The sequence below is a fragment of the Drosophila eugracilis genome, unplaced genomic scaffold (assembly GCF_018153835.1).
Source record: "Drosophila eugracilis isolate 14026-0451.02 unplaced genomic scaffold, ASM1815383v1 contig_353, whole genome shotgun sequence".
In the NCBI taxonomy this organism is placed as follows: domain Eukaryota; kingdom Metazoa; phylum Arthropoda; class Insecta; order Diptera; family Drosophilidae; genus Drosophila; species Drosophila eugracilis.
Window position 1 is genome coordinate 437,640 of NW_024573209.1, and position 26,839 is coordinate 464,478.

At 36.0% G+C, this 26,839-nt stretch overlaps 6 protein-coding genes across 8 annotated transcripts; 2 read left to right on the top strand and 4 right to left on the bottom strand.

Annotated features, from left to right (window-relative positions):
- Positions 1–879: 879 nt before the first annotated feature.
- Positions 880–3,489, top strand: LOC108110979 (tetraspanin-6). Its single transcript, XM_017220287.2, has 4 exons — positions 880–1,133; positions 2,342–2,530; positions 2,603–2,773; positions 2,860–3,489. The coding sequence occupies exons 1-4, from the start codon at positions 1,053–1,055 to the stop codon at positions 3,343–3,345; spliced, it is 927 nt and encodes a 308-aa protein (XP_017075776.1). The 5' UTR covers positions 880–1,052; the 3' UTR covers positions 3,346–3,489.
- Positions 3,490–3,709: 220 nt separating this feature from the next.
- LOC108110978 (argininosuccinate lyase) lies at positions 3,710–6,106 on the bottom strand. The gene is given in 4 exon segments (XM_017220286.2): positions 3,710–4,047; positions 4,113–4,513; positions 5,204–5,312; positions 5,315–6,106. Coding segments are annotated over 4 exon segments (1,410 nt in total). The 5' UTR covers positions 5,933–6,106; the 3' UTR covers positions 3,710–3,765.
- A 255-nt stretch (positions 6,107–6,361) lies between these two features.
- On the bottom strand, positions 6,362–7,523 carry LOC108110981 (dTTP/UTP pyrophosphatase). Its single transcript, XM_017220288.2, has 4 exons — positions 7,358–7,523; positions 7,055–7,299; positions 6,762–6,908; positions 6,362–6,696 (listed from the first exon to the last, which is right to left on the bottom strand). The coding sequence occupies exons 1-4, from the start codon at positions 7,445–7,447 to the stop codon at positions 6,549–6,551; spliced, it is 630 nt and encodes a 209-aa protein (XP_017075777.2). The 5' UTR covers positions 7,448–7,523; the 3' UTR covers positions 6,362–6,548.
- A 265-nt stretch (positions 7,524–7,788) lies between these two features.
- Positions 7,789–17,228, bottom strand: LOC108111039 (glycoprotein-N-acetylgalactosamine 3-beta-galactosyltransferase 1). Its single transcript, XM_017220367.2, has 4 exons — positions 17,006–17,228; positions 9,957–10,150; positions 8,588–9,477; positions 7,789–8,526 (listed from the first exon to the last, which is right to left on the bottom strand). The coding sequence occupies exons 2-4, from the start codon at positions 9,997–9,999 to the stop codon at positions 8,293–8,295; spliced, it is 1,167 nt and encodes a 388-aa protein (XP_017075856.2). The 5' UTR covers positions 10,000–10,150; positions 17,006–17,228; the 3' UTR covers positions 7,789–8,292.
- On the top strand, positions 12,071–13,267 carry LOC121530159. Its single transcript, XM_041818636.1, has 3 exons — positions 12,071–12,187; positions 12,248–12,391; positions 12,648–13,267. The coding sequence occupies exons 1-3, from the start codon at positions 12,145–12,147 to the stop codon at positions 12,653–12,655; spliced, it is 195 nt and encodes a 64-aa protein (XP_041674570.1). The 5' UTR covers positions 12,071–12,144; the 3' UTR covers positions 12,656–13,267.
- A 2,510-nt stretch (positions 17,229–19,738) lies between the features above and the next one.
- On the bottom strand, positions 19,739–26,066 carry LOC108111129. 3 transcript variants are annotated; one of them, XM_017220488.2, is made up of 2 exons: positions 25,901–26,066; positions 19,739–21,799 (listed from the first exon to the last, which is right to left on the bottom strand). In XM_017220488.2, the coding sequence occupies exons 1-2, from the start codon at positions 25,998–26,000 to the stop codon at positions 20,280–20,282; spliced, it is 1,620 nt and encodes a 539-aa protein (XP_017075977.1). In that variant the 5' UTR covers positions 26,001–26,066; the 3' UTR covers positions 19,739–20,279. The 3 variants fall into 3 exon arrangements, with proteins under 3 accessions (XP_017075977.1, XP_017075980.1, XP_017075979.1); XM_017220491.2 differs by lacking the exon at positions 25,901–26,066 and adding an exon at positions 24,146–24,760; XM_017220490.2 differs by lacking the exon at positions 25,901–26,066 and adding an exon at positions 21,891–22,013.
- Positions 26,067–26,839: the final 773 nt, after the last annotated feature.

Here is a 26,839-nt window from a genome sequence, read left to right on the forward strand (position 1 = left end):
ATTATTTCCCAGCCGAGTAAGACAATCAGCCAACACACTTATGAGCAAGCACACCTGTGTTTACCTCTGAATAATTTAAGCAGTGCAGTGCGATTAAAAAATCGATAGACCATAAAAGTTGACTCACTTAAAACTGAATTTAAATCGATAATATACTCGATATGGCATGCGACATTGACTTGTGAACTTGACCAGCAAAGTATATGACAATGTTGGGGGGTTGTGATATGAAGACATAAAAGTAGTTCCTAGTAATTTAAATAATTTCCCGAAGGACATGGCATACAGGATAGACGATTTCCAATATTCGATTGCACCATTTCCGTTGTATTGCGAAAACTCGCCTAATGAGAATAAAGCGATCGTTATCTTATCAACTATTTGTCTAACGGAAAGACTATGAACAATAACTGCCTGATAAGCGTCGCTGGAAAAGCTCTCTGGAGAGAAGGTGCACTGGAAAAAAAAATGGCTGTATTTATGATAAAATATTTTTCATAATTATTAAAAAGTGAAAGAAAGAATAAAGGCTAATTTATAAAGTTAAACATTTTAAAAGTGTTTTTTCTTATTATTTAGATAATTTTTCTTCCCTATAACTGTTTTTAAGATGGGGTAAAGAATATCTAAAAAATAGGTAAAAAATATATTAAATTTTGATTTTTAAAATGTATCTAAAATTTTGTAGAAAGAATGGTAATGTTTCTAAAATTTTGGTTAAGCTTATAAAAAATGTTAAAATAAAAAAGAAAACCAAACCATTTTCTCTCAGTGTTGAAGCCAGTAGAAGGGGGAGGGTGACAATGCCGGACGGCCTCTTTTCAGAGCGTGGGAGAGGGAATGACGACTCGCAATTGAGTTCGTCGATTGCGTTTACCGTTTTGCCACTCAGTTCACGTGTGACTAGCAAAAGTTAAAGTACGTTCACTGTCGAGTCGGTCGGCGAGACAACATTAAAGCGAGCGATATATATACTATATATCGGAATTGGCCTGTTATTAGCACTTTTACAAATTGCAGCTGACATCCCAGCGAGAATTCTAAACTGCATTATGGCGAATCGGGAACTGCAACTGGATTCGGGCATGCGGTGCGCCAAGTACATGCTCATCATCGTGAGCTTTATGTTTGCGGTGAGTTGATCCCTGAAGTCGAAATCCTCTAGAAATTCCATCCATGAATCACTACTGCGCCGCCATCTTGATTTATTTTTTATCAAATGGAACACTCACTCTTATCAGCTTTTCAGGTAATAGAGTGTGTGGGTGTTGGGTTATTGTTTTTTTTTTTTTGTTAACTTTTTTGCGCCTACGTAAGACGTTGTTAGGAAAATAAACATGAGCAAACTGGGAAATTAGGGGAAAAGAGAAACGGGTCAAGAACAAGCTGGAGTTCTCTCTTAGGAACTGTTCTCTGTTAGCTTTTGGAATAATTATACTATCAAGGTCAGAAGCTATTGAGATGATATCGTATTTATGGTTGATAACCATAGATAAGATCTTTTACAGTCAGAAGAGATGTTTAGGCAAATTTAAATTAGAATTTCTCAAAATACTTAAGATTAGTATATGATCAAGATATAAAAAGCTATGTTTGAAAAATCCTTTCAACATACGTTATTGATTTTCCCTTCCTTTTATTACATCTTAATTCCTTTGATCTTCTTTCCCATATTTCACCATTCTAGCAACAGCTCAGTTGCTTTCAAACTGTACAAAAATTACTCATTTTGATAAGATAAAAACGAATAACATTCCTTTTTTACTTTGTGTTTGTGTATTGGTAAAACAATATACATTTTTATTTCCGGGAAAGTTAATAACATTTTTTCTTAATTTAATGTAGAGTTAAAGTTGTTAAACAACAATTTCTAAATATTTACAAACTTGTTTTTAAACAAACAAATATTGAGGATTGTATGTAAAAGTATCAGGTTTGCAGTGGAAGCAGCTATGCCATAATGAGTTAACAAACATTATAAGCAAACATAAATAAGATAAGGTAAATAAATGTCGAAGCTAACATTGTTGTTGGTTACTTTTGTTAGTAAAAGATAAAAAAGTGAATTTATTTAATTTTTATTCTTTATATAAAGACAAAGTTTAAAGAGTTTTACAAAACCCCAACTGTTTCATAATGGCAGATCATTCGTAAATGGCTTAATAACCACTCGACATAATTTTACCTGGAATACCCAACTGCATGCTATTACCCATTACCCCGTCATCACAAAGCCACTGCCTTTCGTGTGCTCACAAAGTCACACTGAAAATCTCGCCGCAAATGGGTTTTGACATGCAATTCGCAACTATATCTAACCCTGATTCTAATTTCCCCGCAGCTCACCGCCATCCTTTTGATAATGGTGGGAACTACGATCCAGGCGGTCTTCGGTGACTTCAGCCTGTTCCTCGATGGACACTTCTCATCACCTCCGGCTCTCCTAATCGCCATTGGATTCATCCTGATCGCAGTGGCCACTTTGGGAGCTTACGGAGCCGTCAAGGAGAGTGTGATGGTCATTAACCTGGTAAGTTCAAGGATCTTAGATCCATACTATTCTTTGTCATAAAAAGTATATTATAATCTCCTTCATTTGTAGTACGGAGTCTGCCTGTTCCTGGTGTTCATCCTCGAGGTCTCTGCTGCCATCGCCGCCTTCGTGATGCAATCGCAGGTGAGGGAGATGCTGACTCGTACAATGCGCAATGCCTTGGCCGAGTACGAATCTGATCCCTATGTGACTGCTGGAGTGGATTTCATGCAATCTGGGGTAAGCTAAAGCCAGGAAATAAAACATCCTTCCAATAATTTACTCTCGAATCATTTGAAATTTCTAAAAATCGTATTTTCTTACAGCTTCAGTGCTGCGGCGTCAATGAGCCGGAGGACTGGAAAGAATACTACAGTCCCAACAAGAACCTCACACTTGGATCCGATGACGTGGTGGTGCCCATCTCCTGCTGCGGCGATTCGGGCCGGGACTTCTATGATGCCACCCAGGTGACCTGCACGGAGACCTTTGAACTCGGTTGCTTCCGCAAGATGAACTTCATTGTTTCGCAGAGCGCCATGTTAATTGCCACAGGGGCAACAACGGTGGCCTTTGTCCAGCTGCTTGGAGTCCTCTGTGCCTTTATGTTGGCCAAGACACTCCGCCGGAACAAGTCCATTCGAGAGGCCCGCCGCTGGCAGCTGCAGCAAAGCCTCGGCGTCCTCATCTCCGGTGGAAAGATGGGTTTGCCCCAGAACTCGGCGGTTGCTGGCTACCAGCAGCTGGGCAACGGCGAACAGGGATCTAACGAACCCTACACCTACACGCCCCAGAGTCCCAGCGTTAACTAGACTTTGGCACAGATCGAAGCTCTATATTTATACCATATAGAATACCCAAAGAGATCCACTTGTAAATGTACATTTTTAATTTGTTAACAACCAAACTTAGTAAAACGAAATAAACGCGGTGGTCCTTGGACTATGCGCTGAAAATATTGGTCAGTTAATTGGGAAAGGAAAGCTAATTCTGTAAGATTCAGAAAGCCAAAAAGACATAAGAGAAAGTAAACTATTCTCAGAACTTTTTTTCTGGGAAAGCCCACTCGGACAGCAAAAACCGAAATTTACATTTACGATTCCTCATAGATTTTTATAGCGATTGGTACACCTAATAGCCACAATAAGTGTCCTCTTTTTTAATAACTTAAAAGTCTGAAGTATCAATCTTTTTAATTTGTTACAAAAATGAGTCAACAGAAAAAGGAAGTCCTAAGATTGCTTGCGCAAATCCTTGGCAACTTTCTTGAGTAATCTCAGCTGCTCAACGACGCTGCTACTGGCGGTTCCACCGATCGCATTATACTGCTGCACGTTGTTAGAGTAATCAGCCACTCCAACGATATCCGATCCAAAAACAGGGCTAAAGGTCTGAAGATCACCTAATGGTAGGTCGGTGATGTCCACACCTCGACGTTCGGCCTCGGAAACCAGGCGACCGATAATGTGGTGAGCCTGGCGGAAAGGAATGCCCTTCCTTACCAAATAATAAGCCTGAAAGAAACAGGAAAGTTATTCGAAATAGTAATTATTATCAACAACTGGAGAAGTAAACTTACCCAATCAGTGGCCAACATATCTGTGCTGAGAGCAGCCTCCATGGATTCCTGCTTCACCTGCATTGTCTGCAGAACACCATCGGCAACATCCAGAACCTGAGAAAGTTTGTCAAACGACTTAAAGCAAAACTCTTTGTCGTACTGCAAGTCCTTGTTGTATGTAGATGGAGTCCCCTTGATAGTCATCATAATGCCCGTCAGATTTGCGGTGATCACTCCGGCCATGCCGCGTATCAGCTCCAAGCTGTCCGGGTTCCGCTTCTGAGGCATTAGGCTGCTGCCACTGGAAAAGCCATCGGCCAGTCGGATGAAGTCGAACTCCTTGGTGCTGTAGATGATCAGATCCTCGGCCAAACGGGACAAATGCAAGCTCACCATGGAGCAGCAGTAGATAAAGTCAACTAAGAGGGTGAGAAAGATAATTTTAATAAAAATTACTCATACGACACGTATTTAAGCTAAAATTCTGATACAAGTCGTACTGCCCTTCCTAACTTTCTGGCCGTGTTCTAATGAGTCCACAAATAGAAAAGAAAATAAAAACAAGCCTACACCTTCAATATACAAACCAAATAGAATACTTCATCAAAGGCAACAGTACGTATGAGTAATAAGCCATGAGGAGATCCTCAATTGCAAACGATATGCTATGCCTTAAATGTCTAAAGACGGATGAGAGTAAGACCTTAATATTACCCGTGCAAATGTCTATATACCAAATCTATTGATAATTTCAAAAACTTTCCTCTAAGACACCGCTGAGAATTCAAGATAATGACTTGAAAGAAAATCCAAAAATAAACCTAATTGCCTTAGACTTTGTGTTGACTGACTTGCATTAGTTGAGCGCAATGAGAAACCAAAATTCAAAATACAATTTAGATTATAACAATATTAGCTCAAGCCAGTATTATGGGAAATAAAAGTAATAAACGTAATCAATGATTCTTCGATTCTTGAGTAATTCCACCAGACCTCCTTATCAGCTTCTCCCCCGAACAATCTAGTGTCGAGGAGTGCTCAGATAAGAAATCAATCGAACCAAAAATGCAGTATCAACGACTTTGAAATGACTTAAGTGGTCTGCTCACCCACGAAATCCCGATCTCCCACGGCGTGCATGCTGTTGGCTGTAATGCCGGAGAATCCCAGCCTTTCGGCTAGCCACAAACGATCGATGCCGAGGGGATTGCCAGCAAGAGTGCGCCACTTCCCAGGGGCAGGACATTAGAACGATCCCTCAGTTCCACCAACCGCTGGCCATCTTCCTTCAAGGCAAAGGCATGTGAGAGCAGCCAATGGGAGAACTGGACTGGCTGCGCCCTCTGCAGATGAGTGTATCCTGGCATAAGGACGCCCAGATTAAGTTCCGCCTGACGGGCGGCAGTTTCGATGACGGCACTCAGACGGCCCAAGGTCTCACGAATGGCCTTGCGAAGCCATAGCTTCATGTCGGTGACCACCTGGTCATTCCTGCTCCTTCCCGTATGCAGCCGTTGGCCCAGCTCACCGGTGATCTCCACCAGCAATCGTTCGTTGACCGTGTGCACATCCTCATCACCAGGCTGGAACTTTACGGATGCTTCGATCCAATCGAATCGCAACAGCTCCAGATTTTTCACCAACTTATCCGTTTCGGCTTCATTCAGGTGACCAGCTCTATGGAGCGCCTCTGCATATGCCTTGCTGGCATCCAGATCATCTGCGTACAGACGATAATCGTAGGGAAGGCTATTGTTTAGAGACTGAAGCGCTTCATGGGGCTTGTCGGTGAAGCGTCCACCCCACATTTTATAGCAAGTCTCGGGGATCTGGGTCATTATGGATCCGATTGGCGTAACAGTGCGATGTCTACTGAGAGTATTTGCTCTGCAGCTCAGCTCACGAATACAATTCTTTATTGTGCCATATAACAGTGTTATCTTTGAAAATAATATGTTGCTCGGCTTTTTTATATGATTAGGGCACGTCAAACGCGAAATTCTCTCTGTGCGAACAGTGGTTTAGCTTAAAATAAAATTTGAAATAGTTAATTAAGTTCTAAACTAATCGAACCTAATCAAAGTTGGTTGAAAATTGAAATGCTTTTGGAATGAATTTGCTTTTTGGTTTAATGCGTTTAACAATTTAAGTCAATTATTTCTGAATATCAAATTCATTTACAGTAACCAACAAATTAATTTCTGAACTTATATTTCTTTGGAAATAACTAACAGCATTGCGACCACGGTGCCCTGTTCTCTCTCTAGTTAGCAATATGATTTTTATTTTTAATTGACTTGGCTAAAAAAAAACAAAACAAATAAGCCCAGAGTGTCGGACAGATACAACCGCTTATCAGCCAAGATTAAAATCACAAGAGCGTAGCCTCTGACGCTTGTTGCCGCATAGCCCTCAGATATCTTGGTTGTGATGAGCAAGACAATGGCACTTCTCTTACGCTGATAGATCTTCAAGGAACAGTTTATTTAGTTCACAGCACAGTCGATGCAGAGGTAGTCCCATCACGCAGTAAAAGTCTCCATCGATTCGGTGAATAAGGGCTCCTCCAGGTCCTTGGACGCCATAGGCTCCAGCTTTATCTCTGTGAGTAAGTAAAAATACTTTAAGTTAGTTACTAAGATTATCTTTAATAAATATACAGCTTACAGAGGATCTCCGGAATCCACATAGCTTTGAATTTGTTCTGGCAGCAGGTCACCAAAGTAAACGTCTGCGGTGTCTGTAAATTTGCGAATTCCTTGGGCATGTTTCAGTACAACGCCGCTAAAAACGCGATTGGAGGTTCCAGATAAACTAGAAGATGATGTGAAGGGTTTATAATACATCTTTTGACATTTTTTAAGAAGTAAGAAAAACTTTAAAAAATAGATAAATGTACTGATGAATATAAAAATAATGTTATTCAAAATATTATTCTTATTATGTAATTTAATATTTACTTGGTTAGCATTCGAATTGCATCTGCCGAGTCCTTTGGTTTTCCGTAGATCTCCTTTCCCAAAGTCACCATCGTATCTGCAGCTATTACTATCAAATCCTTTGAATCCCCAGAGGAACTCAATCTTTCAAAGACTTCCTCGGCTTTTCCCAAAGCGGTGGCCTCTATATAATCAGAGAATTCCTTAAAATCCTCCAGCTTCAAGTTCTCTTCAAAAGTTGAAGGACAAAGTTCTGCATTTAAGCCCTAGAAATAAAGATTCTTATAAGATTGTTAAAGAGTTTCAATTACTCTGCCAACTTACCAACATTTTAACCAGTTCCTGCCTTCTTGGCGAGCCGCTGGCCAAAACAATGCGATAATTGCCCAATAAATGCTTAATTGGCGCCAACATTATAACCAAATTTTATTTATAAACAAACTTTAGCCAAAACATGTGTTATTGTGATGGCAAAGCGACGATTACTGTGGTCAACGATTAATCGAAAAGCAAGAGACACGAATCAGCAAACACACGCACCAACTTTAATTTGTTGATCTAAAAATCTTGATAGCTAACTAATTAAAATATATTAGTTAAATTTAAAATTATATTTTCCTTTCTTTTGTAATAAATTTGAATTTTTATATATATAAAATATAGATATAAAGACTCATACCATTCTAAGAATATCGACTTATCGAACTTTTAGGCCATGCAATAGGCGGGTGAATTCAAAAGTCACTTTTGCCTTCTTCTGTAATACATTTGCATTTTATTCAATACACGTAGAAGATTAAGATCAATAATACGTAATAATCTCAATCACAAAAGAGATTAAATATAGCTACATATAAAGGTGATACTTAGGCGACTTATAAATATTTAGCGACTAATTCAGTATTGGAAAACCGGAATAGAATAGTTAGTGCGCCCTACTATGATTATTAGTGATGATTTGAAACAATTGTACAACCGAGATTTAATTACAAACTATAGTAACAGATCTAAATTATAACTAGGTTCGGTGTTTGTACAAAAGGAACGAGCTCTGCGAATGGAACCCCAAAACGAAACCTTTTTTGATTTAATTGAAATGGAACTAGTACTAAGTCGAAGGACCAACGGCTAATGGAAATGGTAATGGCAATGCTAGAATAGCTTATAGTGACTCAATATGTGTGACAACACAATTATCTATAAATATATACAAAAGCTATCTATATACAATTAAGAGTCTATATCCGTCTGTCTCTAAACTATTGCGTCTTTGTATCGGTGGATCTCTTCGAGACGCCATCGCTCGAACTCTCTGTCTGTTGATCCTTGATCTCCGGCATTAGTTCGCCCACGGCCAACTTATTGGGCAATGCCTCGGGAGTGTTGATGATACCATAGGGTCTCAGATGATAGATCAGATAGTCCAGCACGTACATTTGATTTGGGGAGACATAATGGAAGGATATGGCATTGTCCGAACAACAGTCAAGACCCTGAAATTATAGGATTTAATTAGTAACCGCAAGTATATATATACTATGTATGTAAACCCACCTCATCGGTCTTGTAGAAGATGTACTGCCAGTACCAGAACTTTTTGTCCGTGTGCGAGGGAATTAGATGATGCTCCGGAACGAAGGGGAAAAAGCGACCCCGTCCGTTTGAATCCCGAGAATCCCCTGCCAGCACATTCACATTCTGCAGGCACTTCCCTATCTCAACGTCCTCGGCTCCTGTATTATCCGACTTGCATAGCTTGGAATTGGGCAAAGCTTCGACCACAAAGCGACGAACTGCCTCTCGGCTGAGGACATATCCGGCACCGCCGGACATATAGCCTTGCTTAACATATGGCTTGAACTTACAGCCAAAGTAGACGGGGGTCTCCGGACTGTAAGGGTACAACATGTACCTCATATTCTCCACTATCGTGTAGGTGTCATCATCGGCCTTCAGGAACCAATCGGCGTCGTTGATATGATGCTCGTAGATATACTTGTAGGCCTCCTTAGTCTTGCCCCACAGATTGTTGCGACCCTCTCCCACCGGCAAAGCCACAGAGTCCAGCTCTTCATCCTTCTCCGAGCTCATGAAGATCAACTTGTTGCAACGCTTGCCCCAGGTGCGCTTCACATGGCGCGCCTTCTTTTGGTGATTACTCGGATTGGTCATGATCCAGCAGAGGACCCGAACCTCGCTGTACAGACGCTCCGCAATGGTGGAGTTCTCATGGACGTGCTCGTGTCCGCCCACATCCTGCTCTGGCCCGGACATCTCCATCATGTCATGGCTGTGATGGGCATCGTTGACATCGCCATGCCGATGGCCATCATATGGCATATATTCACTGCGTTCCGGCGTGGAGTACACAAACAGCTCCGCCAGACAGAAGCCCACGACAAGGCCCACAATCAAAGACACGAACGATCGCTTATTCGAGCGGCCTGTGAAGAGAAAAAGTCAATATTTAGTTAATAAAACAGCAGGTGGTGTAATAATCATAAGATAAAGTAAACATTCTTAGTGCAATATAAAGAGAGTTTCCCTTTTGTTTTCTAGAATCTTAATTATTACGCTGGCATATCATTTAAATGATAAATTATTAGGTAACCCGTTTGATGTTTAAAATATTTAACGTTTTAACAACGTGGATTTGAAAGTACTTAGACATCTGGGCAGTTATCTTTGATATAAGTTGCTACAAAGAGTTATATTAAAAAAAAAAAAACGTTGATTCCGTAGCTAAAGTTATATAATATTAAGCTGAAGAAAAGTTTAGCTAGTTTCTAAATCAACATTTTAGTCCCTTTTATTTGTAATTTAAACATTTCTTTATAATTTTTAAGATGTATTAGTTGATTAAATCTTAAACTAAGAACTTAAAAATAAACAGTTTGAAACATAGAACCCCGATTCTACTCACCCTCATTGAGTATGGACCTTCCCAGCAAACTGTTGGCAGTCATTGGGACTAAGTTTTGGTCTAATTACTGGCTTAAAGATGGAAGGAACTTGAACACTGAGTACTGGCGAGGAGCCTTTTCCCTTGAGGACTGGCAGCTTCTTTGGTTGCGTTTCTTCAGCTGGTAAATCCACCAAGGCTGCTCCTTACATTTTCTGCAAGTAAGTAAAGTAGAATTTAAAGTTAAAGCCACGTTTAAGCATCTGCACTTGGTGATTAGTGTCAAGCATCTGAACATTGAGATGGTTCTGCTCGGATTGGCTTGCCTCCGCCGGGCTAAGTCGAACTGTGTTAATCTCATGCAAAACGTGACAATTGCCACTGTTGGCGAGTTGCATTCTGTGCAACCGTCGTAGCTGATAAATATTTATTTCAAAAAACATTTTAATTTCTTTTCTTCTCTCAATTATGCACGTGGCTGTGTGTGTTTTTACCCCTGTTTTTTTTTTTTTTTAATGTGTTTCCCTTGCAAGATAACCGCAGAACGTTGGCATTTTGGCATAAGTAAATATATTATTTATATGGCTAAAATCGCGCTGAGTTTTTGCCCATTCTCGAGTTTGTGTCATAAAACTAGCAAGAAGACAAGATGAAGAATATTATGAGATTTGGCTAGGCCAAGGATTTGCCTATTTTGTTGCGCAAAACGCAAATAGAAAAGCAATTACACCTTTGGCTCCGTAATAAAGATAACATATTTCGACATGGCTTTGTTTTAGTTTCAGTTTTCACACTTTTGTTCAGTTTGGGAACGAGCTTAACGAGTACTAAACCCATTTAATAGATTATTTCGGCGGGTGTCGTTGAACTGACTGCTCACTTAGTGTTGCTGGCATAATTAATGTTAATTAATAAACTATATTTTAAATAGAAGCCGTTTATACACTTTGGAAATTAGCAATAATTTTGGGATTTCTATGTGTAAAAAGCTGGGAATATTTTATGTCTATTTTTTAAACCGAAAAACTATTAAGTTTAATATGAAAAATTGTTTTCACTTCATGTCTGTCATAAAATGTATTTTATTTTTATATATTTTTATTAGGCACTGTCATCACATTTCTTAGAACAATTAAATCTTCGATTTGATTACGAAAATCTCTTTGTCTCGCAGTCATTGTTTAGCAAATCTTTTGCCATTAGCACTTACTTAATAATTTTTTGTTTGCATGGATAAAACAATAATATTGGTAATAATAATAGCAGGAGGATGCAAAACAGCTGCGTCAACCGTTTGTGGCTGAAAACAAATCAGAGACTGCTGCTCTGAACCCGAACGAGTCGCCAGTTGGTTAATAAATGCAGTCAGAATACCAAAAACCAGAGCTATTTTAAGCAATTTCCAACTGCATTTTTTCCATTCTGTTCTCTTTTGTTTTTAGTACTTACTGGTAGGTAGTAAGTAGTTTTCAGCTTATCAGTGAGTGTAAGGAAAGACAAATGAACACGAAAAATGCAAATGAATATTGGAATTTTGTTAATTGATTTTTGGTGAATCATATGGGTTTGTCCACTATCAAAGACGGGACTTATCATTACTACTTAGCCTTATCGAAAGCCAATAATTGTTCTTTATCATACATAACTTCCCCAGCCGATAACTAGTGTGGTATATTATACCATTTTGTGGGTCAGCTTTCAGCACTATGATAGGTTTTCTGTACCAATGATTTACTATCTAAATCGATTTCAAGGAATTGCCATTATCAATAGCAAAGCACTACAAACTCTTAATGGTAAAAATATATATCTTATCTTAAGCTATTTGAAGCCTTTCCTATCTTATAGTTCCCTACGATCAAAAGTCTATATTTTACAAGAGTTTTTAATTGTTTAAAGCTATTAAGCTATCTTAACCTATTTTAAGCCTTTCCTATCTCATTGTTCCTTACGATCAAAAGTCTATATTTTACAAGAGTTTTTAATTGTTTAAAGAAAGAAAAACCAAAAGGTGGCATGCGTGTTAACTTATCACTTCCTTGTCTTCTGTTCACTTGTTCCCTTTATTACCAGAGATCACTGTATGTTGGGATATTGTAGACGTAATTCCTGTTTGATCAGCTGCTTGTTTTTTAGATCACAATGTTTCAATGTTCAACTTCATTTCTCATTTTGAAGTCAGTCAGTGAGGTGTGAAGTGGGCCGAAAAATGATAACTTCTAAGATTCAGCTGCCTTGGTCTGCTACCAAAGGTTTTTATACCTTACATACCTTTATAAAATTAATTAATTAATATAAAATCTGTATTTTAGTGCCAGCTAGTCAATTGATTTTGACTATATTTTTGTGCCTAATTGTGTTCTATGGCCTGACTAAGCTCGTAGCCATTCCTCTGCGCATCGATGACTTTGATAGCTTCAGATTGAGGCCCATTCAGGAGGATGTCCAATTAGCAGGTCAAGTATTTGGAAAATCTAAAGCAAACCCCTGAGACCAACCAATTATCCAATGCAAACTGTTGTTGTTTTCTGGGAATGCAATTTACCGCATTTGTGGGTGGAACACCCACAGAGACTTCAAAATTGCAATTGTAATTGCAAATTAATTAAATTTTAGCATGAACAACATGTCAGACCTACGACTCAGCCGTTCCAATTCAATCTACAATTGCAATTAAACGCAATTTAACAACATATTTGCTTATCATTGCAGCCCACTGAGGAGATTCCACTGCATTCGCGTGGAGAGTATACAAACAAGAACGATTTGCGATTCTAGACAAATATTAGAACAAAAAATGTTCTAATATTAGACTCAAAGCCAACCAAAAACCTATTTACATGCACTGCACAGCTTCCAATTGAAAAATTAGTGACTGAACAAAAAAAAAAAAAAGAAAATTATATAATCACATGTCGGTTGAAGTAACACGAATGGGAACGTGACTATAGTTCATCCTGTGTCTAGCATTCTATTTCGCTGTTTTATTTGCTATCTATGGTGATTAGCTTTATTTAAACAATTATATGTTATCATTGAAAATTTGGACTTAATGAGTTACTCAGATAACGTAATAGATAGTAAAACCTCATAGCAAAGCCTTTATGTGGAGCAAAAGTATAAAAATAAACCTTGAATAACGTAGATAACAAAAATGGGTATTCTCAACGTGTCTCAAAGTCAGGGTGTCTTAGGTCATAGAATAAGATTTACAATCTAACAAAAAATAATTTAGATATGAATTATTTTCTTAGGCAAGAATCTTGTTTAACAGTCAAGAAATGATAATAAAAATGTAATTGATTATAAAAATATAAAATATATGACGATGATGAATATGTTTTCTTGTGGATTTATAATTAAGCACAGGGACACGACATTACCTTTAAAATTGCAAATAATTTACCTACTGGTTTATCTAGATTAAGTTATTGTGTTTCTTTCTAAGATGCCAGCGACATTAATTAAACGATTAAGAAGTTTAAAGGACGTCTAAAAAATATTTCATAATCATATTTAAGCAGTTAATAAACATAAATAATTACTTTGCTTAATCATTGATAGTTTTCTATTCACTGTCTGATAATGAATCATTTGTTAATAGAAACTTGGTTAAAATTAATTTATTATTATGTCATTCGGTTAATGGCCGTTGATTTAATTCCTGCCCTATACTCAAACTAGCGTGACATCCCCATTTTCATTCCATTCAAAAAAGAGCAAAAAGAAAAAACAAAACCCGAAACCAGAAAGCCAAAACCAAACCAATTGTAAAATTGTTTTGTTAGGCCGCTGTTCATCTGCGGTCAATAAAAATCAGCCACGCTCTGCGATTCCGCAAATATTTCAATTCAGTTGGCGCATTTTCTATATACTCGTACTTTTATTTTTGGAACCATTCAAATAACTAAATTTACTCTATGACTGTGGTTTTATATTAATTCACTTTCAGTACAACTTCCCCTCTCAGATAAACAATACAGTACACACTCGTCCAACAAATGGGCTCTGCTTATCAATGTGGAACTGGTCGGGGCGGGAATTGTTATCAAGCATAAAGAAAACATATGACATCCGTTCAACAAACTCAAACTGCTTTGTTCCATTGATTAACTATACAGTAAGTGACAAATAAGTACATATATTTATGCAAATACATATATATTTTTTATATCCTCTACGTGTTGAGTTTAGGAGTATGATGTATCCGTTGAAAAGTATGTAACAGGAAGTACCAAGCCCACTATAAAGTATATGTATTCTTGAGATCTCAAGAACTATAAAAACTAGAAAATTCTTATTTAACAAGCAAGCTCCTTCCCTAGTCTAGAAACCACGGAAAAAATTGGTTTCTATAATATTAAGGCTTCGGTTTTGATTTGAACTTAAGTAATATTTATTTGTTAATGCCTATCGATTGATCAATAACTCTTTATATCAAAACATTAATTCATAATTTGTTAACACACTTAGTTAACAAGGTCTTGCATAGTTCTATCAACAAATGCCGTTGGTAAGACTATACACAGCGTCTATTGCTGCTATCAAAATTATTTTAAAATTTGCTAACAGGGGGAAAGGTATCTAATAGTCGTAGCACTGGACAAAACATGACTTATGTCAGATAACAAAGTATGCGTTATGTATGAATTAAAAATGTCTTGACTGTGTTATTTTATTTTTTGATAAATAAATAAATTTTTTTTTTTTATAAAATGCCCGATAATTCAGAGTACCATTAATTTAATACCAAATATAACAAAAAATCCTATAAATTATTCTACCTAATAGGAAGCTAATCTATCACCCAATCAAAACAACATATTTTCTGTCTCAATTAACTTACAACACTTTTCTTATCTTTTCTGTGCACAATCAATATAAAAACGGCGAAGGAAAGTTTCCCAATAAAATATTGATTAAAAATAGTTGCCAATAGATAATTGATTGCTGATTGATGAAAGAGGTCTAGGTCTATTCACTGGAACCTTATGTGAATGGGTACCATTGAACAATGTTCTACAGGCTAGCCCTTGGGGTATAACAGCCGATTTAAGATTAATGGGTCATCCTATTCAAATACAAATTTGTATCTTAGCAAGCGAAGTGACCCAAATGGGAATTAGTATATGGAATATTTGTATTTTATGTACTTTAAGAAATGTTTATTAGTCAACAGTTTAGGCTGATTAATGTACTTTTGATATCGAGTTTGAAAATGTACTTTATGATTTTATTAAAATATTAAATGATAAATTTTAAGAGCTTAGAAAATAAATAAAACGAAACAAGCAAAGAATGCAAGAGATCTCTAAAGCTACTTCTCTCTTTTATTTATAAAGTGATCTATCTTTAATAGAAGTATATAAAGAAATGTAGATTATTTATATTCTCAATGTATGTATGTGTTTAAAACTAGAAAAGAAACAGATTTCCAGATGTTAAGGATCTTTGAAGTGTTCTAGTTTTTAGTTATTATATTAGAATTCCTATTTTTTAACAAACATTAACTCAACTTATCTTTCTAAAATCTGTTCTTTTAAGCCATAGAAGTTCAACTGCATTTCTGCTAGATACACCATAAACAAAATCCAGTAGCTTTCTGTGTAAAGTTGAAGCTTCTCTTATCAGTTGCAGTTGCATTTTAATGGCAATCACTATGTGCAATCTGCAAACGAATTATCCCAACAACAATAACAACAGGGGGCTAATCAATTCCATGTGCTGCCCTCTCACGAGAGTAAGAGACAGAGGGAGAGAGAGCGACGCCCACATGGAATTGGAACCACAAATAAATTAAAGTAAATGCATTTTGGCTGCAGGCAATTCCACCCCCCGAGTGTAAATATAATGGGGAGGGGCAAACAGAGGAAATGACAACCGAAGAGAGACAGAGACTGAGAGCGCTAAAAGAGAGAGCAAAGTGCAGCTGCTCGAGGGAATGTCATCGCATTAAAAATAACAACAACCACTAGGATAAGGCACTACGAATTAGGAAGACACTTCTCAAGTTTTTATCAATGTTTTGTTTCCACTTGACAATTACTAGAATAACACATTACTACTTCGCACTCCGCTGATAAAATTTTACATTTGAATGTGTCGTCATTGAGAAAACCCTTGAAACTTAACATTCAATGCATTAAACAAATTAATTCTTTTAAGAAAGTTTAGCTATGTTGTATGCTAAAAAAAATGTATTTTTACAGGGAGTTCAATAGACTTGATGGAGGGAAAAAGTATCTGGCACCATTAAAATGAATGCCATAAATAAACGATATAGTCTTTAATGTCGATATACTCGTACACATATGAACAAAGTTCAACTAAATTTAAAATGAGTCATAAAAGAAATATTTTTATGTGTTGCACAATTTATTTTGGCTTTAAAATTTTAAAACGTTTTTTGAGATTTTTCAAATGAATGTGTTATTGATCAAAAATAGCTTGTTTTTCGGTTTTAAATAAATAAAAAAAAATCTTTCATTTTAACATTTGAAATCGAAATTCTCAAGGGTTTAATAAATATAGTTATATTTTTCTGCACTTTGTTAGCACCGAAAATAATTAATAAAATATTTTTTGTATAAATATTTTGCAACTACTTTTTTTTAACTTTTCCGAAACCGAATCACTTGATTTATTTTATTCTCCTTCAATCCTAAAGCAAAGGGGCTTAGAAAGTGAGAGTGGCTGAACTGGAAGAAGGGCCTTAAGCGGAGGTTCTTCCTTCCACTTCCTTCGGCTCATTTTTAGTTGGCATCCAGTTGGAAACCAATATATATATGTACATACATATATATTTTTTCGTGCGTTACCCGCCGTTACGGCTGTCTCAAAACTTGTTTGTTCTTATTGGTTTTGTTTTTATTCGCACTTTTTACCTTCCGCTGGTTTGTTAAGCACTCGCACGTTGTTCTTGCATTTTTTTACAATTTCGTTGCACTTTTTGTTTTGACATAAAATGCCATTTTGTGCTGAGCAAATGGTATTTCGTTCCAGGTAAATTCCATTTGCGTTTCATTTTGACTGATTTTAATCATCTTTCGACGCGGCATCCATTTACTTACGAATTGATTTTTTGCACAATTCCTCACGCGCTTCTCCATCGCAGGACGCTCCAAAAAAGCATTTATTGTGTATTAGTTTGACTATTGACAATTGCTCTCACGTTTTGCACATTCACTTAATTGCTGTGCTAGTCGAGGCAATCGAAATATTTAATTAAACTTATTTTCCGCCCCTTTTCCTGATTTTCGACAAGCGCATAAATGAAACGAGCGAACGCGTCGGCCAAACAAAAAAAACTGCCGCGAATTCTAAAACTGAGCAGGAACTGCCCCCATGAATTCGACAAGAGAGTAGCAGCAAGATGAAAAGATAGTCGGGAGTCTCGGTTATGTGACACCTCTTACTATGTTTCCAAATTTTAAAATTTAAGGAACTTTCGAAACAAGGATGATCTGCTTTGTAACCCTTGTTGGAATTTGATTCTACTTTCTTTCTACTTTTTACTTCTTTGGTGTTAAAACCAATAATAATTGCTAGTTTCCAAATTTGCGGCATCACTAAAATATGTTCTTATAATTTAAACACTTTTACATTTATAGTATTTAAGATCTTGGCCTTTACCAGCCATGCCATGGACTTCATAAGGACGTTCCTGATCCTAAATTTATATGCGTTTTAAAGCGACTAGACAGCTACCTTACATAACTTTGAAGGAACGTAAAATACCCTTATAATCTGTAAGCAATGGGTATACAACAAATCAAGAGAGTGCTAAGAGCGCTTTCACTCTCTCTTTTTCTCTGTTCTTTTCGTTGGTTGAGGGTGGTGAAGAGGGTTTTGTTACAAAATTGCCGGCAATTCTTAGTGAGAACCGGCTGCAGCTTTTTCAGAGAGCGAGCAAATAAAGAGCGGCGAATTAAAGAGAGCATTGATAAAGTAACTGATTAAAAAAACTACTACTATAAATGTGTGCATAAAGATTATTACAAATGGTATGTATTTGGGATCTGACTTTTGATTTATTAATCGCTTATCTCCGTTATTATTCGCTGTTTGCTACTCTATATGAGGAGAGAGAAACAGCTGTTGGGAGCTATTATCTATGTTAAGGGTTTGTTTTCGGGGGTGAAAATTCCAAGCCGGAGCGATCTCTTAAAATGTAACTATCTCAGAATTTTTTCAAAAATGTTGAAAGAGATATTTTTAAAGTTCTATAATTCAATGACTTTAACATTTTGTTTTTATAAATAATTAATGAAAACGTCATTAAAAAATTGCACGCCAACCGTTATTGATATAATCACAAAAAACATGTTTTTGTCAACCTTTTTATTTACTGCCAAAAAACGGTAAATGCAAGTCGAAAAGTCTTAAATTTTAAACAGGTAAAATTCGCTATCTACAACCTAGGCATTCGTTTTCATATTATCAAAATTAGTTTTATATTCAAAATATGTTTTATTTTACGAATCTTTTTACTTCCTCACTAAATGTTATTTTAAAATTAAACAATCTTTGTATCTTAAGATTCCCCGAAGGGTTTAATTCATCGAGTTAGTACTCACATTAAAGAAGTTCGACTGTACTTTCTAAATGACTAATTATTGACCTTTTCAAACATCGTATTAATTGTTGTGATTGGACTGTAATTAAACAAGTTATAAGCGCTAACTCGTTAGAAGATGTTTTTGTTTGATTTCTTATCTACATCAACAACTAACTGGCTTCTGTGATGCTATATTGTAGACTCTAATAATTTCATAATTCACATTAAACCGGAATGGTTAACATGTCTTAAAAAACACTTCTTGCAAATACTTAAAAATAACTCGTTGATGTCAAGTTTTTACTTTTTCAAGTTCAGAATACATTATCGGTAAATTAGTGACTGTTGCTGAACTGCAGTAATGTTTATTGAATTTGTTAGTTGCGCGTTTCAAATTAAGATAAGATAAGATATTAAGTGCATAACTACTTTCATACAAACCAATATGACAAATATGATAACACAGAATGTGCACTTTTAATTAGTGCGTTCTACCCACAGAAGTTACCTGAAAAAGGATTTAATCCTGGAAATTTCGAAGATTTCATAATAAAACACTTTATTACTAGTTTATTGCTTGTTTTAACTTTAGTACTAGAGTAGTTAAAACTCGCATTAACCGTTTTTTTAAACTTCAAAAAGAACTCAAAAATACTTTACCTTATTTTGTTATCTTACATAATTTCTACACCTTTCTACATGGCGTAGATCAGTCGATGCGACAACCTTACTTTCATAGCACTTAGCTTTTGTTTGTTCCGCTCATAACGATCCACAAAATTCAAAAATGTTTTCACTTTTATTCTGCCCCTTAATAAAAAAAATTAATATCATTCAAGACTTGACATCGTTATTTATTTATTTTGTTGATTTTTTAATCATAAGCTTACCCTAATGAAACTATGTTTAACGGATAATCCAAGGCACTTTGTTTGCGCTGCCCAATTGAGCGCAAGAAACCAAAAGACTGCAAAGTAAATGAATTTATTTTTGATGACAATGTTATTTTCCATTCATTGCAGGCATACAATTTGTGTAAATATTGGCATTACTCCCGTGGCCAATTTGAGAAATAAGTACCAAGTCACACTCAAACGAGCCACCGACTTGTGTGTGAATTAATCTAAAATAAGTAAAATCAACAAAATTGCTTTCTGTCCTGAAATTATAGCCAATGGAAAATATTCTGGCCATGATTGCGCCACTGGCAAAGTATGTGCTTTGAAAATAACAAGCAGAAGGTTGCTTTACGTTCTTTGAAGTTGTTTTTATTCAAAACTAAAACTCTGAAACTAAAGTTAAACATAAATGAAATGTCTCAGTAAGAAATGTCTTTTAAATTGGATTTAACTTAACTTTTAGCTTGACCTTATCAACAGAAGTCGCTAATTTCCACATTATAAATGAGAATTATTGTTAAGTACTATTGCTTACTCTTAAAACTACTCGTTATCTACAATTATTTGTACACAATATACAATTTATATATATCCTTAAGCCTAACATTCACAAAATAAACCATAGACTTTTAAAATGCTTGCATCTTAGGCTATCTACATTGATATTACAGACTACGAATATTGATAACGAATTGTTCAGACTGTTCATTCCGTGTGTGTGTATATATAATCGATATTGGATATAGCCATAATGGCTACTCGAAAAGCTCTAGGTTTTGGGGGCCAGACATTCTTACTCACATTGCGAGTTTATCACTCAGTAGTAGTCGTTACCTCACAATGAGTATCACAATAGTATCTAATAATATTATTGGATTGAAGAGAGGACTACAGGAAGGAGCAGCACAGGATCAGGACTAGCACAGTGATGGGAAATATGGCATATATCTCGCTGCGAGGATGACACGTTGATATCAGATTCGTTATATCATCCGCCTCGTGCTCAATGCCATCCCGTGTGGGTACCTCCACTACGACGATCTCGTCCGAAAGGAAACTAATGTTGAAAGTACAATTTGTGGTATTCATACAGCTTTGGGTGTCGCTCATGTTTGAGTACTGATACGTCGGTTTGTATAAGTCGAATATGGCATGTATCTCGTTTCTATATTCATCATTGTCACTGTAGAAGATATAGTAGTAGTAACCATCCTCGATCACATTGTGCACCAAAAATGAACTCATGTTGGATGAACTCTCCATTGTATGGGGATTTGAGCATTCATTTTTTGGATTGAAGGACTCCTGCAGAAGTATCATTCCATGAAAGCAACCAAGAAGTCCTGTCTCAAAACTGGACACTGAATTTGATTCGTCGATTTGGGTAAAGTTCGCGGCGTTACCGCCATGGATGGTCTTCCGATCATAGACGTTCTCACGTTTTGATCTCTTATAAAGTGTCTCGTAGAGTTCCTGCCTCTTCTGATGTCTATGGGTTCCCTTATTATGCCTCTTCAGCCGTTCCTTGTGGGGTGCACTATTTGAGTTATGATGAATCTCACTCGTATTTGAATTGGGTCCTCTGAACTCATCAATTGTGATATTCGAACTTTGATCTTGAAGATAGGGGGCATCAGTCAAGGAGTGATTATGATGATGATGGTGACCAGAAGAATTTGAGCTGTGATTATTATGATTTAATATGTGCTCGGTGTGATGTGATCCTTGCAAGTCTGTAAGTGCATATAGACTGGAATCACCATGAAATTTGCCATTCTGTAGTTTCTTTTTTATCATTTTGGGTTGCAACTGTGGCCCATCGTCGCTCAGGTCCTCGCCACCATGATTCTCATGCTCCATTAACCGATCCTGGTTATACTTTTCCTCTGTGATCTCTACATTGTCTTCGAAGAATACTTGAACCTGGTCATGACCTTTGGCATAACCTTTGGCGTCCACCTTGTTCTTATTATGATCGGTTAGACCGCAGAGATTTAGCTCCCTGTGACCATGGACGATCAGGATTCGTGATCCATAATAGCGGGAACAGAACTTCACCTGGACTCTGGCACCTTTTAGTAAAAAGAAGCCCCAATATTCCAGGGTATCATCCGGCAGTATCATAGACTTCTTTAGCCTAATATGTTTGCGATTTGTTGCGATCTCTGGCTTATTCCGAAGTTGAAAGGCATTGAAATTGGAATTCATTCGCAGGGTGTGCTTTGCGCAGAAGATAGACGAGATTCCTGCACGAATCTCAATGATATCGGACTCGGCCATGGGATAGATGACATCCGCAAACACGGTCTTTCGCAGGTGCAGTGGCATTATGATGAGTATGGCCGGCAGTATCACAATCATCAGGCAGAAGATCAGCACCCTCTTCACTCCGTGCATTTTGCGGGTTTCTGGAAAAGTAAATAGAAAAAAAATGATAAAAATTACTATCTCGTTACTATATATTTCTGTTTATTTATTTTATATGGCCTGACAAGGCACCTTCAAAGTGATATTCCGTTAAGGGCTGCATCTTGGTGACTTAAGTTTTTCTTTATTTTTTCTTCCTGCAAAATAACTTTTCCGGCGACTACGTCTGATTGCCAGGCAGGTTTGTTGTACACTGTCTGATTTCGCGATTATCAAAATTAGTCTGGCCGTCGGGGACCGGCATGTTTTCACGCCTTCTTATGGCCAAGTTAATGTATGTGTGAGAGGAGGCGGCGAGATTGTATCAACAATCTGACACGATTATTGATATTGGCCCAGTGTATAACTAAGCTATTCACAAGATTCTATTGGCAGACTCAGATCGATGGCCAGCCAAGTGACAGCCGATGTTTGATCGATACTTAGCGACCCGAGACTCTGGATCAATCACTCAGCGGACTTAATTTTGCGGAAAAAGATGAGGTTATATTTTGTTAGCTTGGGAAATATTTAGAACAGGAGCGGTTTCGGGAAGTAAGGTATCTAGTTAACTATACTGCAGCTTTGCAACTAACAAGATGGTAATAATATTTTTGTATTATTTAAATAGTATTTTATATCAGTATCTTATTTTTGTTGTTTTTGGGTTCAAGTTGTAAGGTAAAAATACTACATTTTATTCTTTCTTTTTACTAAGTTCGTTTAAGGTTTAGCTCTCTCTCTATCTTCTAATGATATTTTCCTAGCCTCTCCCTTTCTTCATTTACTCTCCAATCTCACATGATTACGAATAGTTTTTACTACCTTATCAGGTGCCTTGGCTAATTACCGCCGGCCTATAGATGCCAGCTTTGATAAGCCCATTTTTGCCCTCATGAAAGTGATGTTAGTCGGCTGATATTAGTCGGCTCTTATCAACATCGAGCGAGTTGTGATCAGAAATATATGTGAATAATTTCATATGTGCGATACTTCTCTGACATAAATATAGTATTTATGGCGTACACGAGTCATTTTTTTATTTGTCACGTTTTTGTCGAGTGCTTTTTGAACTCGCCTGAAATGTGCTTTTCAGCTAAAAACAATACCATAAACAATTTTAACCTTTATCGCTTGCCATGGTAACATGTTATGAAAGGAAAATTGAAAACGTTTATAAAGAAAGAAAAGCCACATAAGATAAACAAATGGGAGATTAAATTATTCATTGTATAAAAACACAAGAATGGTTGACAATCTTTAACCAGTAAAGTTATTAAGAAAGCAGAAAAAGAAATTGCAAAAATCAAAAAAAATGTTAACTAAGCCAAGTTGTCCTAACTTAAACAGTTGATAACATAATCTTTATAAATAAATTATAGTCAGTTTAAATTCATTTTGGGTGATAAGACCCTAATAAACGAATTTAGTAAAGTGACTTTGCTTTGATTCTATAGACTCTTTGCCTCCGACTAAAATAAAAGCTAAAAGAATTAGTATTTTGATGTTACTAACCATATGGCCTACTTTTAGTTAGTTTTTGGCTTTATCACCAATACTATCAGTAGCCTTGCTTTCGATAACAACATAAACGGCCCCCTTATAAATTGAGCCCAATAAAATTTCTTTCTTTCCATTTCTCTATATACATTTGCCGGTTTTGCTGTTTCTTTGTCAGGTTTTCCCAGGGCTTTCCCATGACAAAGAAACACATACAATGTGGCCTCAAAAAATGGCATAGGTCGTGTATTATTAAGAATTTATTTTTGTTTACATATCTTTTTTGCATTTTCGACAATGTTCTTTTTATTTCCGTTGCTAAGGTGTCAAAAAAAAAACCTGTTGTGACTACACTGAAAACAACTTAAAGGGAGTCAGTTTTATGATCAATAAAAATGGATTTTTTAATAACAATTTAGGGAAAGATTTTGGCGGTTAAGAAGAAAAATTTGTGTTATTTAAATATAAGTATAAATCGTAACAAGTATTTTTTAAGAATACATATTTGTTAGTTTTTTAAAACTGAAAAAACTTGAAAACTCATCTTTGTTTGACTTAAAAAATGAAGTGAAAAACTTTTATATTTTTTAAAGATTTTTAAATTTTGTGTTACAAATCAACACAGTTTTCCGATTATTAAACAAAAGTCTTATATTTATTTTAAAGTGTAATATGGAAATACGGATTTTTTCTGGTTTTGAAAAACATTTGCAGCCGCAACGAAAATTTGAATTTGAATTACAAAACCCGCTGCAAGCACCTGTGGAAATGTTTGTCTTGTTTGTTTATTTTAGCGTGGGACTCGAATCAAATTTACACTCTTGTTTTAGTTTTGTTGCTGCACTTACATGTATCTGTATCTTTCCTATATTTGATCTGTACCTTTGGGATTAGCGTAGAGTTAAGAAGTGGTGACAAGTGCGATTTTCGAGCGAATTTCACATTTACTTGTCGATTTGTCTTTTCTTTTGTTTGGGTTTCTATTTTGTTGTTTAAAAACTAAGTGGCTTGGATGAGCATATATCCAAAATTAGATTTGTATATTATAGATATATTTAATTTAAGAGACCCGAAACACACGTGCCGCTTCCCATGACTTATTATCAAAAACAACTGTTTTTTCCATCGGTTTGTTGTCTTTTTTTGACACACATTTTAATCAACAACTAGCTCTCTCTTCTTCTCTGGCTCTCCCGCTTATCGCGACACACTCTCTCTTTGTCTCTCTTTTGCTTAACACTTTGTTTTTAGCTTCCGCATATCTTTGTTTGTTTTTAGAGTCACGTCGTGGAATATTTTTAAATTAAGATCAACTTTTTATTGCTATTTTTGGTTATAGTTCAGCATTTTTCTCTCTTCACAAGTCAGTTAAATATTTATCAACCGATATTATTACGAAATTTTCACAAGACTCGCCAGAGGAAAAACAAAACGCTTCAACTCACTCACAAAGCAGACCAACAAATGAGACGGAAACTGCACCAGTGGAAATTTTAACCCCAAAGAAATCTAGACGACGCGATAGCGCAATGCAATGCGCTCTCTGCGCTCTTTGTTTTAATATTACACTGGCAAAACTTTTAGTTTAGTTTAGATTTAAGAAAGATATTAAGAAATGTAAAATACATATCAAAGAAAAAACATGATTAAAAATATATATATAAACCAAAATGAAATATAAATACAATATTTGATTTTAATTATTTAAATTTATTATATTTTAACAATCTGTCAACTGTAAATTACAAATTAGATTAGAAAAATGAAAATGAAATATTTTTTAGTAATAATTTTATTTTTTGTTAACAAAATTATTTCTCAGTGTATCCTCTCAGTTCTGAGAGCAAGACTCCGTGTATGAGCGGAGGGAGACTACTGCTCGGAAAAATCTTGTTTGGGCCAGAAAATTTGAAGAGAAACGAATTTTGTTTTGAAGTGAAGTTGGCTGCGCTACAAAATTGGGTTGAAAACTAGGATAAATTCGAAATTTGATTGAAGTAAATATTGAAGAAGAAGAGAAGGTAAAGAGTATAAAAATTTATTTTTATTTATTTTAAGAAATTTAAACATTTAGTAAATTAGAAATAAATTTTTATTTTAGTTGATTTTTATTTAGCAAGAAAATATACAAATATATACTTTTTGTTTGCATTAAAAATTTATTACAATTTTATTGTTTTATGAAGCCAGATGGTTAAAAATGCAAAAAGTGGAATAAAGAAGAAGGCAGATATTATCTTATCAAGAATATATACATATATATATATGGACATATGTGAAAAAGATAATATCTTTGTGTACATCTATAATCTTTGTTGTCAAAATAAGAAATAAAAGAGATTGAACGGAAATAATAAATAAGGAAAAACTTAATCTGACAGCGACATTTCTAAATGATAAAATATTTAATAGTCTCGAAAAACTAAACCACACTAACCCAAAAACCAATCCAATTTGTGTTTAATTTTACTTTTGATTTCCTTTAACTTTTTCCACATTTTTATTTGCACTTTGACTTATTGATTTGAAGAATAGAAAAATGTAATTTTCCTTTGTAATCATAAGAAAGTTTGAACTGTAATCCACTTTTCCCTAATACTTACTATTCAAATCCGGCATGGAGTAGTAAAAATCCGTGTGATAATAATGCAATTGTCCAGGACTAACTGAGTTAGTCCTGTTGAACACCTTTTTGTTGGGCATCCTAGCTATTAAGGGTGATTTCTAGAAGGATTTAAACCGAAGCCAGAGCAGAACCGAAGCCTATGAATTATTGCAGCGAACTAACATCAAGAATATAATCCGAATCGTGCGAGAGTCGAGTGTGGACAATGTTTGGGATAACGATGACGCTTAATCCAAACAGTCGTCGGGGGTGTCTGTCCTCATCTGAACTGATACTGATACTGATACTGATACTGATACTGATAGTCGCTGACGGCCTATTATCATAATGAATTAGTAAACAATGTTAATAAGTAGACAGAACATAAACCCAGACGCAGCCTTTCAATTGATAAGCGGCTAATTATGATTGTTTTGCTAGCTCTGAACTAGGTTATATATCTATCAAACGATTTGATATATTTTCCTTGGAAACAGGGGAACTTTTTGAAAATTGGCAAGAGCTACACACCCACACCTGATTAATTGCTTGTTTAGTTGGTAAACCAACACAGCGAGCGGCAATATCCGGTTAGAAAATCATTTTAGAAAATGAGAAAATTATTTAATTTCCGCTTTTTAAAGAAATATGAAGGGCTTGTAGAAATGCAAGAACGTATTGGCCGTTAATCTATTGTCGCTATCTATCGGATGCTCAGCAAGCAAAAAAGCAAAAGATAAAACTACTTATTGCCCCCTTCTCAACAGTTCTAGACATCAAATAAATTAAGGATTTACGGCACGGCACAGTTTATCTTAAATCTTATCAAGTTACTTTATTAGCAATGTGGAAAGTTTTGCATCAGTAATGCATCATCAGGCTAGATTCGATGTTTTCATGAGATTCTTGACTCTCCGGTGGCTCTGTGATGGCTGAT

What these genes read in the sequence shown, in the direction of transcription:
- LOC108110979 (XM_017220287.2), top strand. Translation starts at nt 1,053, where the DNA reads ATGGCGAATCGGGAACTGCAACTGGATTCGGGCATGCGGTGCGCCAAG. An exon ending in TCGTGAGCTTTATGTTTGCG is followed by an intron (nt 1,134 to 2,341) that starts GTGAGTTGATCC and finishes ATTTCCCCGCAG; the next exon opens with CTCACCGCCATCCTTTTGAT. An exon ending in TGGATTTCATGCAATCTGGG is followed by an intron (nt 2,774 to 2,859) that starts GTAAGCTAAAGC and finishes ATTTTCTTACAG; the next exon opens with CTTCAGTGCTGCGGCGTCAA.
- LOC108110981 (XM_017220288.2), bottom strand. Translation starts at nt 7,447, where the DNA reads ATGTTGGCGCCAATTAAGCATTTATTGGGCAATTATCGCATTGTTTTG. An exon ending in AGGAACTGGTTAAAATGTTG is followed by an intron (nt 7,300 to 7,357) that starts GTAAGTTGGCAG and finishes CTTTATTTCTAG; the next exon opens with GGCTTAAATGCAGAACTTTG. An exon ending in GCAATTCGAATGCTAACCAA is followed by an intron (nt 6,909 to 7,054) that starts GTAAATATTAAA and finishes ATCATCTTCTAG; the next exon opens with TTTATCTGGAACCTCCAATC.
- LOC108111039 (XM_017220367.2), bottom strand. Translation starts at nt 9,999, where the DNA reads ATGACTGCCAACAGTTTGCTGGGAAGGTCCATACTCAATGAGG. An exon ending in AAGGTCCATACTCAATGAGG is followed by an intron (nt 9,478 to 9,956) that starts GTGAGTAGAATC and finishes TTCTCTTCACAG; the next exon opens with GCCGCTCGAATAAGCGATCG. An exon ending in TCTTCTACAAGACCGATGAG is followed by an intron (nt 8,527 to 8,587) that starts GTGGGTTTACAT and finishes CTATAATTTCAG; the next exon opens with GGTCTTGACTGTTGTTCGGA.
- LOC121530159 (XM_041818636.1), top strand. Translation starts at nt 12,145, where the DNA reads ATGATAACTTCTAAGATTCAGCTGCCTTGGTCTGCTACCAAAG. An exon ending in GCCTTGGTCTGCTACCAAAG is followed by an intron (nt 12,188 to 12,247) that starts GTTTTTATACCT and finishes TCTGTATTTTAG; the next exon opens with TGCCAGCTAGTCAATTGATT.
- LOC108111129 (XM_017220488.2), bottom strand. Translation starts at nt 26,000, where the DNA reads ATGCCCAACAAAAAGGTGTTCAACAGGACTAACTCAGTTAGTCCTGGA. An exon ending in CTCCATGCCGGATTTGAATA is followed by an intron (nt 21,800 to 25,900) that starts GTAAGTATTAGG and finishes TTACTTTTCCAG; the next exon opens with AAACCCGCAAAATGCACGGA.